Source organism: Paramisgurnus dabryanus, chromosome 9, assembly GCF_030506205.2.
Source record: "Paramisgurnus dabryanus chromosome 9, PD_genome_1.1, whole genome shotgun sequence".
In the NCBI taxonomy this organism is placed as follows: Eukaryota; Metazoa; Chordata; class Actinopteri; order Cypriniformes; family Cobitidae; genus Paramisgurnus; species Paramisgurnus dabryanus.
Window position 1 is genome coordinate 27,164,770 of NC_133345.1, and position 12,492 is coordinate 27,177,261.

The window sequence follows — 12,492 nt, forward strand, 5'->3', positions numbered from 1 at the left end:
CCACAGTGCATTGGGCTTTTAACTGTTCTTTTCTGATTGGACTGAAGGCAATCACAAAACCGTCATTTTCCAAATACCTCTGGGTTTCTTTCTAAAAATGATTGTGAGTGGCCTCTCTTTTCTCTGAGAGCAGTCGTTACCACTGGGAACTGGATCCCACGGTGGATGTGCAAGCGTTAGAAGGATCCAATTTTGTGCTGGGATTCCAGAAGTTCGTGGGAGTGGTGTTCATCGCTGTTTTAGAAAACACACATCTGGTGACTATAGATAGCACAGCAATGGATTGAGAGGCTTAATGGATGGAGACCTTGTGCTCTTTGTCAGGTGCACATAGGGCCTCTATCACCTTCCACAGAAAGCAGGTTTTGTCTTTGTAGTGTCATACCTTTCCTCTCAGGCCAGCTCTGGCCTTGTAATACTTACCATTCATCCTACAGTTTTCTAAAGCAACGATAAAATTTATTTTCTTGAAGGTGTGTTTGGTCTAGGATAGCAGTCACATTTTAAGATAAAAATAGTATGCGATGTTTCCTGTGTTATTTTGCTGCCACATAATTTACTGGGTCAGTAAGACTTCCCACAATGTCCTGTTTTGACCCTTTGAAGGATTGTGATATGTAATTTTAGAATAATCACAACTACTTTATTCTAAAATACTGATTATAAAATTGTTTTCAACTTTGCCACCAGTTTCATTTTTTTAATGAGTTTAAAGGATAAGTCAATTTTCTTAAAAAAAATCAAGATAATTTACTCACCACCATGTCATCCAAAATGTTGATGTCTTTCTTTGTTCAGTCGAGAAGAAATTATGTTTTTTTGAGGAAAACATTCCAGGGTTTTCTCATTTTAATGAACTTAACAGTTTTAATGTAGTTTAAAATTGCAGTTTCAAAGGACTCGAAACGATCGTAAACGAGGCAAAGAGTCTTATCTACCGAAACGATTGTCATTTTTGACAAGAAAAATAAAAAATATGCACTTTTAAACCATAACTTCTTGTCTTCCTCGCCAGCGCGACCTCATGTAATTGCGTAATGCCATGGAAAGGTCATGTGTTACATATATGAAATGCACATTTGCGGACCATTTTAAACAATGAACTGACACAAAGCCAAGAAGTTGTCGTTTAAAAGTGCATATTTTTATTTTTCTTGTCAAAAATGACAATCGTTTTGCTAGATAAGACCCTTATGCTTCGTTTGGGATCGTTTAGAGTCGTTTGAAACCGCAATTTTAAACTGTTAAATGTTGGGGTCCATTAAAGTCCATTAAAATTAGAAAAGTCCTGCACTCTAAAAAAACAAACGGTGCTATATAGCACCAAAACAATTGCTTTGGATCGTAACGATAGAAGAACCATTTTAGTGCCATATAGCACCGGTGAAGAACCAGTGAAGCACCAGTGAAGCACCAGTGAAGCACCAGTGAAGCACCAGTGTAGAACCATATAGGGGCCATATAGCACCACATATGGTTCTACATAGCACTATATGGTTCTACACAGGTGCTTCACTGGTGCTTCACTGGTGCTTCACTGGTTCTTCACCGGTGCTATATGGCACTAAAAATGGTTCTTCTATCGTTACGATCCAAAGCAACTGTTTTGGTGCTATATAGCACCGTTTGTTTTTTAGAGTGTGGAATGTTTTCCTCAAAAAACACAATTTCTTCTCGACTGAACAAAGAAAGACATCAACATTTTGGATGACATGGTGGTGAATAAATTATGTGGATTTTTTTAAGGAAATAGACTAATCCTTTAAGACTGGTGGCTGTTCTTATGTTTATTAAATTATAAATCTGTGATCGATTGCTTGACCTGAAAGAACACAGTGACTGCTAAATGAAGCTGAAATAATAGTTTTTTGCTTGTTTTATTTCCAAGGGTTAAACGCTTGCTCTGTTTGGTGTAAATTTTTTGTAATCAAATATATGTATTTAAAAGTAACTGATTGACATTGATAAATGAATGTTTTTGGGTTTATTTGAAGTTGAGCTGAATCTCAACATCTGTGGAGGGCTGTCAAATACCACAAATTGTATATTTTTTGTTTAGGCTTTAATTTTGGAGATCAATGAGCAGAGATATCGCTTGTCTGAGATGGAGAATGAACGGTTGCAGTATGAAAGAAAACTGAAATCCACTAAGGTGAGTCTGAATCGCTAGTTTCATGCTAGCATAACCGTCAGCATTATGTATTTTCTCTTCTGTTCTTGTTTCTCTTTACCATTGCTAAACTCTTGCATCTTTGTCACTTTTCCTATTATCTTTAAGTGTCTGTTTTCCATTTCCTCCTTGGCTAACTTCTCTTCCGCTAGTCGCTAATGGCTAAACTCTCTAGCCTGAAACTCAAAATGGGCCAGATGCAGTATGAAAAACAGAGGAAGGAACAAAAAATCCAGACACTCAAGGTCGGCATACTGCAGGGTACCTGTTTATGGCTGTGATCCTAAAATGTTGTATTTGGTTATTTATTTGTGCATGTTCACTTTGTTTGTTGGCACTTTGTAGGTCTCTGTTTCAGGTTGGTTTTAGTTCACATATATTCAGTGACCTCATAAAGTATTTGCAAAGTACAATGTATCAAGTGATTAAAGTATCAAATGTATCAAATGAAAAGTGCTAGGGTAGGGACGAGAAATGGTGCGTATATGCTTTCTGTGGTTCTCAATGAATTATGGTGAAATACAGCTACATCCAAAAGTGCAGAAACTCTTATGCGCTGCAGAAGAAGTACCATTTACACAGTTCTGGATAGATGGATGAGGGGTTGCGTTTTGGGTTAGGTTTGGGGATGAAAACAGTGCTTATCCGGTGAGATTTCACGAGATCTTGGTCGTAGCTGTATCCCTTCTAGTCACAAACCGTTTACACACACATTTGTGTGTTTACATTACACAACTGTTCCTCAAACCTTTTCAGGTATTTCCATAATAATAAAGAATATTTATAATGATTATCGAAGTGCATAAAAAGCTGTGCATAATATCGCCTGTACGATTCAGAATCGATAACAGATGGGTATTGTTAGTGTGTATTGGCATTTATTATCCCAACCATAAAAAGTGCTCATACAAGGACTTCCACTGTACCTCCATGACGTAACCGATTCGGTAGTCGAAAAAACTATTTTTTTTTTAGACTTTGCTTATGTTTAGTGAGTCTTTAAGTCTTTAACAGTGTAAATAAGTCAGAATGCATGAAATGGCATGAGGCCCCCCCCAAACAATTTTATTAAGTTTAAGTGTTTGTTCATCCAAAAAAAAATTTATTTTGTCATTATTCACTTACCCTCATGACATTCAAACCCCCATGACTTCTGAGAGAGAATTTTTAAAGAATTTTTGTTTTTTCTGCAATGGGGGTGGATTGTGATCACCATTTTCAGTTTTCAAAAGGTTGCAGAAGCATAAGACAAAAAGTTAGTGCTATGAAACAAGTAATAAGCTTGTTTATAAGAAATAAGCGTCTCTCATCCACAGTGCACGTCAGGTCCTGATCACACTGTTGGGGCTTATTTCTGCTATAACCTGTAAAGTACTTTATCTCGCTTATTACACAGCTATTTACTGGGAGTGTCACGATTCTCCAAATCCTCGATTCGATTGCATTTTTCGAATCTGACGTCACGATTCGATTTTCAATTTTTACATTTTTTTTTTGGAAGCACAAAAAAGCTATGCCATTTTTAGACTACACTTTTATGAAATATAATAGCTGACCTTGAACCCGGAGATGCCCTGCCATGTTAGTAGTGCTACCATTGGAAAAATATGGTACACGTACATACCTGATAAAACGAAACTTCCTGTCAGATGAACATTCCTGTCGGTACTTTGCACCTTAAACACGCGCTCTTATTACCGTCAGACGAGATTGTGAGACCCCAATAAGTAATGTTTAAATGCTGTTTTCATAACTCTTAAGCAACTGAAATAAGTTGTTGTGAAACTTAAACAGATCTCAGTTCAGAGAAACGACCGGTCTTGTCACAGACACTGCTTTGCTGTGCACGCTTGTGTGCTCTGTTCTGATTGAGTTCAGCTGTTTCCCATGTAAAGAGCAGCTCGTGTTGTGTCTCCTGCATCTGTCATGCTATCTTTTAACTGGCTGTGGGTAGCTAAGTTAGAGGAGGTTGACTCTCAGCACTCAACACGTTTTTTTTCGCACTTGGCAAGCCGACAGGATGTGACATGGGGGAGTGTCAAGCTTTGTTTATGCTCGTGCTTTGGTCCGCAACGCAAGCCTCTGCGGATCGCGCGTGCGTCTCAACAAACAAACGGACGAGGCGTTAAAAGTTGATGCGCTCGCTGTTGCACTATTTTTTGAACCGCAAGCAATAAAGTCAAAATCAAACACAAAGAAGAGGATAGAAGTCGTCGTCCACTGGAACAACCCTGGTGCTTTTTAACATTAGAGTTTGATATATAAATATGAGAAAATGAATAAAACAACAATCTTTTATATATGTCTTTATTAAACATTATCATTTCATTAACGTTTTTACTAAACAAACAGTACAGACATCTTAAGGTTTGTATTTTATTCCTCGTCCAGTGGTTCATTCAATACAAATATAAGCCAAACATTCTGAATCATGTAAAAGAATTTGTGTTTAAAACTGCAAAGTTTCAATACTTTACTTCCAGAGTGTCAAATAAATATATACAATGTTTGCTTGGATTGATCAAAGAGATACGTCACAGGTTTGCCTGCTCGGACAGAATCGCCTCGAGTTCGGTCATTTTCGGATGCGGAGCGGCGCGCAAAGTTACAAAAAATGCCCACTCCGCGTTGACGTCATTTTTGCCTCACGCGGCCGTGCGGACTCGTCGAGCATAAACATAGCTCCAGCATCGACGATTCCATTTTTTAAGTCCGAGGTTGTGACTTAATTTAGATCAATTACGATTTAAAATCGAAATAGTGACACCCTTACTATTTACCTCATAAGTAAGGTGAGGAACATTTAAATATTGATTATTTGATTTGCTCATTTTTAACAAATGTATACCCTCTGTGAGTTAAACCCGTTTGCTTATTTGGTTTAATTATTTGTAAATATACTGTCATTTATAAGGGTGTCACGATTTCGATTTTAAATTGAAATCGATCGAAATTAAGTCACAACTTCGAACTTCGAATTAAAAAATGTCACGTCCGGTCGGCTTGCCAAGCGAGGAAAAAACTCTCAGAGGTGCCTTTAAAAACATCGCTCCAGCGGAATGCGATTTATATTTTAAACACGGGGGATGTAATGCTACAACTCCTTGAAATGCATATCATAAACAGGATTACTTACTAGTGTTCTGACTTCGGACAGAGCCCAGCTCTCTGCATGTGCGCGAGAGTGAGAGAGGCGCCAAGATGCAGCGGGTTATATTTTAAACAAAAGGGATGGTTTGCCTCAGCTCACATGAAACACATAAAACTGAACAAATACGTTACTATTTTAGTTTATGTTTAGACTGCGGAGAGATGCGAGAGCGCGTGCATGTGAGACAAAGAGAAGCGCAGCTGCTTATGACACGCTGGATTTATTTCAGATGCTAGGAGTCCAAGAAGCACGTATCAAGTCCATGTGCGTGCAAGAAGGAATTCTCTCTATACAAGCTCTCGCGTAAAGTAAAGCCCACAAACCCCCATGCGAGTTGTGCAATGTGCATGTTAAAGGAATAGTCTACTCATTTTCAATATTAAAATATGTTATTACCTTAACTAAGAAGAGTTGATACATCCCTCTATCATCTTAGTGCGTGCACGTAAGCGCTGGAGCGTGCTGCGACACTTCGATAGCATTTAGCTTAGCCCCATTCATTCAATGGTACCACTCAGAGATAAAGTTAGAAGTGACCAAACACATCAACGTTTTTCCTATTTAAGACGAGTAGTTATACGAGCAAGTTTGGTGGTACAAAATAAAACATAGCGCTTTTCTAAGCGGATTAAAAGAGTAACTATATTTTATGGCGTAATAGCACTTTTGGGAGTACTTCGACTTGGCGCAGTAACACCCTCCCTCTCCCATTATGAGAGTGAGAAGGGGAGCGGACTTTTCAGGCGAGTCGAAGTACTCCCAAAAGTGCTATTACGCCATAAAATATAGTTACTCTTTTAAATCCGCTTAGAAAAGCGCTACGTTTTATTTTGTACCACCAAACTTGCTCGTATAACTACTCGTCTTAAATAGTAAAAACGTTGATGTGTTTGGTCACTTCTAACTTTATCTCTGAGTGGTACCATTGAATGAATGGGGCTAAGCTAAATGCTATTGAAGTGTCGCAGCACGCTCCAGCGCTTACGTGCACGCACTAAGATGATAGAGGGATGTATCAACTCTTCTTAGTTAAGGTAATAACATAGTTTAATATTGAAAATGAGTAGACTATTCCTTTAATGTGAAACTATAATAAATAATGGCATATAATTTTTGTCTTTCAAAAAATATGTAAAAACCGAGAATCGAATCGAATCGTGACCTTAGAATCGAAAATGTAATTGAATCGAGGATTTGGAGAATCGTGACACCCCTAGTCATTTATGTTATTAAAAGACATATTCATATGTAATTTTTTGTAAAAAAAAAAAAACCTCTACCTGACAAAATGATTTGCTGCCAAGTGTTATTAGTTTCAGGCGGTTGTTATCCCAGAATAACATACCTTGGAATGTCATGACTGGCCAATCAGAATCAAGCATTTTAGAGTGCCGTGTAATAAAATAAAATAAATCAATTTGAATGTGTTTTTGGGGTTATTTCTGAGCACTTGAAGACATACATGCACAATTCAACACAGGGAGTCATTTACTGCATTTCTCTGGTTGTCACTGTAGAATTAACTTTTTTATGGAGGCTTCAGTTTGACGTAGAGCTCCACTGAATATTATAGCCCTCCATTTTGAAGAACAGACATAGTTCTCATCGTGATCTTAAAGCTGCTCATTAAATCTCCTTTTTTCTATAAGCAGTAACTTTGGAGCCACCAGTGCATGTTTAATTAACCACAGGTATGCTTTAGTTTAAACTGAGAACGGATACATTTCAGACTGCTATATTATAAGCTATTTCTAGTGCCTACTTCCTACTGTACTGCTAAGCTACACACATCAGAAACTCTGTGTGAGGTTGGCATGACTGCGTTTTTTTTTTTTCTGACACTTTTCCCACCCTAGCAGGACTTGGAAACACCTCAGTAATGTGTTGTTAAAGGTGGCTATTGTTTAGATTTTTTGCATGGCGTGATATGATGTGGTGTTCAACAACGTGGAGTTTGGTTGTAAATGATGTATATATGAAAACAAATTGTGATGTGTGAATTGTGGTGTTATAGGAGGAGCTGGCTACATTGAGAAGGCAGCTGGATGGCAGAGATGGTGAGCTGAGAAGACTGCAGGATGAGACGGGGTCCAGATCCTCAACACCTGCAGGCCTAGACAGCACAGAGAGAGGTGGGTCATGATGTCACACACATGTTATTCACACTTAATCATAGTGTTGCCTGTCCCTGCATGCCCTTCATGGGACTAGTTATGTCTTGTCATTGTGGTGGACCTTTAGTGATGCTGTGATGACTTTTTTTAAGCTGAGGTGTATGCTTAATTGGTTTAGTTTGGTTTGATTTGTGTAATTTTTGTTTTTGTTTTGCATGTCATTGTTTAGCTATGCATTGATTAATGCATACAGATTTATTAAACCAACACATTTAATAACACAAGACAATGAATATCATTACTCTGTCTTAAACAGTTTTCCCTACTGAGGAAACGTTTAAAAAGAGGCTCAAAGAGAAACGTAAGGGGACTTCACGTCTACCTTCTACCCTTACATCCTTTTTATAATCTATGTACTATTTATGTCCTGTTAGTCCTGCTTCATATGCCTGCATGTTTGGGCATGGTGCTTATCATCAAGCTTGCTTATCTATTGTATATCACAAACAACATACAGAATTTCTTTAAGGGAAATAAATAGATTTCCAAATGCAAAGTATTAAGTCTAGAATAAGGAAAGGAATAATGCACGTACCAAGTGCTAAAAAAAACAACCTTTCAGTATGCTTGAGCTCTGACAAGTGTCACATTGTGTTAGTCGACCGGCATGTCTTATCCACACTATTGACTGTGTTCTTTGCCTGTTCCCCAAAGCTAGTTCTTTCCCCCCACATCATGAATATCAGTGCATTGCCCCTAATTTTTCTACCCATATTCCCTCATGACCTCACAGGCTTCACATCCACTCTTATCTGTGCCTGCATACACCCATGTTTCAAACCCAAACAAGCTCTACCCCACTTCTATTGTGTACATTTCTCTCATTTGTTACAGAAGGTTGTTGTAATATTTCACTTGGCCGTGTCTTTAATGGTAAATGTCAAGACTTCGCCATTTAGGGTTTATAAAATAGTTCACTGAGCCTGTGCCTTGCAGATATGGAGGTACAAAGGATGAAGAAAGCGATGGAGTCGCTGATGGCGGCAAATGAGGAGAAGGTAGTTTGAGGTCACAAGTTTATTTTCCAGTTACTTCTGATGTTTACATGTGATGTTTAATGGCTTTCGGTGCTTTGGCCAGGATCGCAAGATTGAAGAACTGCGGCAGTCGCTTTTACGTTACAAGAAGGTGCAGGAGATGGTGATGTCTGCCCAGGGAATAAAAGGTGATTATTATTTAAAGTTTAGTTTTTGAAGCATAATACTTATCAAATAAAACACAAATGGGTGATTCTCACGAAATCCAGATTTAGAAGGTGTCCAGCATATCAGAATTTTTAAAAAGCCCTTAAGACCAATTTTTTTTGCACATTTGCAAGATTAAGGTCTGAATTTACTATAACCATAATTTTTAGAGGATTAAAAAAAATTCCTATAGAATTATTTACATTTTTTTAGATTATTATTATAAAAAATTATCATAACCGCAACATGATATTACATTAAATACATTCTTTTAGAAACTCATGTTTCGGTAATGAGAACTAAAAAGTTGTCTAGGTACTATGAAAAACAAAATTTCAACTTTTTTCTGGAGAGAAAAATAAGAACTGCTTACCTGGTAGCCATATTGAGTGTCAGTCAATTATGTCCCTTACAACAGATTTTTTTTTAAATGTTAGTTTCTTGAGGGCTTAAACAATGATTGAAATTTGTTGCGGAGGATGAGAAATTTTTTCTTGGACACATTTATATTCCTTATTATTGTCTCTACATTTACCAATGATCACCAAATACCACATGTTTCTTTACTGTAAATGTTTATAGTATAACATGCACTGAAGCTTTTTATTTTTTAGATTTTTTAATTATAAATATTTCCATGTCAAATAACCCAAATCCCGTCATGGACACGTTGCGGTAATGAAAATGTTCCCCTTAAATGTGGAAAAAACACCAAAATTGGTTTGTATGATGTCATTTGAAATCATGTGCAAAATAGTACATGAAGAGATGTTTATAACTGTATGCTGCTTATTTTGATACTCTTACTTTGCATTTACTTTTTTAATCAAAATGTTTTATGACACCTCATAAGTCTAATTTCGCAAGAATCACCCAGATGAATCTTACAAAACCATTCAAGAATGTAACGATTCTAAGTTTCCCAAAAATAAAACCATTTTAATTGTAAAATAAAAGCCTAGTAAAATTGCTTTTATGGAAATTAAATCACTCGTCCACCCATATTGCTGTTCTTATTACCTCTTATGGGATGAATTTTGATCTGAATATCACCCAGTTAGTAAAATCACACAGTGTGCTGTTGATATGTGACTGGTTGTATTTTTTGACTGAGGTAATGGTTGTATCTTTTGTCTTTCTCATCAGATAAGGTCAAAGGAGACAGTGATGAGAGCAATAGCGACAGCTCCCTGTCTATGTCCACCGCCCTCTCCGTTTCCATGGATACAGAGAAGTCTGTGCTCACTTACTCAGAGGAAGTGTCTGGGACGAGACAGGACGAGGTGTGGCTCTTTTCTGACCTGCAGTGTTCATATAATGAACCCCTCGAGGGATTGATGGTTCAGCCAAGTAGTGTTGCACTACGCAAAGCTTGTCAACCTGCAGTGATGTCAGAGACAATCCAAGACGTAGTGAGTCATAAAATGATGCCCTGAAATATGTCTGTTCAAAAGTGATGGATGTACACCAAGCACCTCTTTCATATCCATCTAAAAATCAGACACTTCAAAATAACAGCAAATACTTGGTAGCATAAGAAAGGACTTTGACTTAAAGGGGACGTATCATTAAAATCTGATTTTTTTTTCATGTTTAAGTGCTATTATTGGCTCCCCAGTGCTTCTATTAACCTAAAATATATAATAAATATCAAACAAGTAACTAAGTTCTGGTAAACCATTCTTTGCAAGCATGTGGGAAAAATAGGTAATTGAAATTTGGCTCCCCTTGTGATGTCAGAGGGGAATAATACCGCCCCTTAATCTGCACTATCCAACCACGGCACTGACATTTAGTGTAGAGATCAGCTCATTTGCATTTTAAAGGACAAACCCAAAAATTTGCAATTTGCTCACAAATGCAAAGTGGAATTATAAATTATCTATATGATATTTTGACCAAAGATTTATTTTACATCTTAAAAAGTGTTGTTAAATGTCCCCTTTAATTTAAAATAAATAAGTATCCAAAATAACTAACAGTTTGAATATCATGAAATAAACAGAAATTAATATAATAATTTTACACTCCTAGTCAGTAGTTTTTATTGTATAATCAGTTGTGTTTCCACTACCCTTTACATTGTGAATTGACAATACAGCCAATGGATACGCGTCAGTTTTGCAAAAACTCCCATATATCGTAAAAGGATTTTACGCTCGCATGAGGTGGTTTTTCGTGCAATTCGGAAAAACTGTATTTTTCAAAACTGCGATGGAAGCCTGATGTATGTAGGTCACATAATCCAGTGGTTCCCAAACTTTTTCAGTGTGTGGCCCCCCTTGTGTACAGTTAATCCTTTGGCCCCCTGAAAGAAAATTTATGACAAAAACAGTTCTAAAAATAATATTTTAATTAAACAAAACATATTAAATTATACCCAGTAGTGCCTTTGGTTAGTTGGCATATTATTTTTTTAGGTTTAATTAAACAGAATTCATGATAAATGAATGTATTTTATAAAATGTCATAAAACTGGGGCCCTCCTGGCACAATCTCGCGGCCCCCAGTTTGAAAACCACTGACATAATCGATGATGACTCAGTTTGTACTAAAACCGCCCAGAAGCACCTCATACGTTACCACTTCTTAGTATAAGGGGCCTTTCTTTGGCATTAATGTTTGGATAACACTCCTTTGTCTCCTTCGGTTAAAAAATTGGCTAGTGTGTTGGATGTGATATTAGTAAACCTTCCAAAATCAGTCAATGTGGTGTTTGGAATGACTTATCGTGACTTTTTTAATCACATATCATCGGTTAGTGGAAATGGCGTAATTTCATCAAGTTTTTTTTTTTGACATTTAAATAATAAAGCATATGTTTTGTGCAAATCTGTAATGGAAACTCAGCTATTGTGTGTTCACACTTCAAGAATTTGTCTGACTTGGTTTTCAATGTGTTTAAGGGTTTACTTTACCACTGCTATGGGTTTACTACCATATTTTTTTCTTTGTAGGCTACTACATTTGTCAGTACGCTACAAGTGCCGTCACTCGCTGTATCATCTTCAGACAGTGGTCTAGTCCTGGAAAACATACAGTCGTCAAGGTAAAGCATTGCAAAGCATCACTGAGACATCCATACATTAAATTCAATACAACAAATGCTGTTATTTTAAATTTCGATATAATTAAATTATGTTGGGAAATATTTTGCACAAATTGAACGATTGTCACACTGCCCCAAAACCACCAAAAGGTTTTACACACTGATCCAACAAAATCCAACAACAGTAGTTCATCTTGATAAAGCAATGTGAAGGAGCGTTTAAAGCCAGGGCTATGATATAATACGTTTACATTTAAAACCCTCACACTTACGTTAAAGAAATTTCCAGCTAGTCACCCCTAGGTCACCACCTCTAAAACCTTTTCCTTTCATGTGTTATGTAAGCATCCTAAGTCCTTCTATTCTTCTTTATCAATGTCTGATGTATGTGTTTCCAAGTGGCCGTCATCATTTTTACAAATATTTTATTATCAGTGCATCCATTTCAATATCCTAATTTATGACTAAAACACCCTCTTTATGCTTTCTTCTTTCTTTTATGCCCTCTTTATGATATCATTCTACTGCATATAGTCTTGTCACCCTTATCTGTGTTACAACATTGCATGTCAGTCTGTCCCACCCCACTGCTTTCCCATCATGCTTTGCCACCACCTCTGCATCCCAATGCTTGTGTGTTTGTCCTTTGTAGTGATGAGGGGAGCCTAGAGCCTAGTCAGGAGCCTATTCAATCACAGGAGACCCCGTTACATGAGAGTCCCGAGTGAGTATGTGTGTCTGGTGGCACACGGGACAAAAATGGC

The 12,492-nt window shown here is 37.2% G+C and overlaps 1 protein-coding gene across 8 annotated transcripts in view; it reads left to right on the forward strand.

Moving 5' to 3' along the window:
- The window catches only part of ppfibp1b (PPFIA binding protein 1b), a 34,583-nt gene that overhangs the window by 11,942 nt on the left and 10,149 nt on the right, over positions 1–12,492 (forward strand). The window contains exons 7-15 of one of the 8 annotated variants that reach the window (XM_065278846.2): positions 2,060–2,152; positions 2,323–2,415; positions 7,336–7,453; positions 7,752–7,796; positions 8,432–8,493; positions 8,576–8,660; positions 9,826–10,091; positions 11,637–11,728; positions 12,381–12,452. In XM_065278846.2, the coding sequence (XP_065134918.2) occupies positions 2,060–2,152; positions 2,323–2,415; positions 7,336–7,453; positions 7,752–7,796; positions 8,432–8,493; positions 8,576–8,660; positions 9,826–10,091; positions 11,637–11,728; positions 12,381–12,452 (926 nt within the window). The remainder of the gene's footprint in view (positions 1–2,059; positions 2,153–2,322; positions 2,416–7,335; positions 7,454–7,751; positions 7,797–8,431; positions 8,494–8,575; positions 8,661–9,825; positions 10,092–11,636; positions 11,729–12,380; positions 12,453–12,492) is intronic. The other 7 variants (XM_065278850.2, XM_065278848.2, XM_065278852.2 and 4 more) reach the window with 7 other exon arrangements.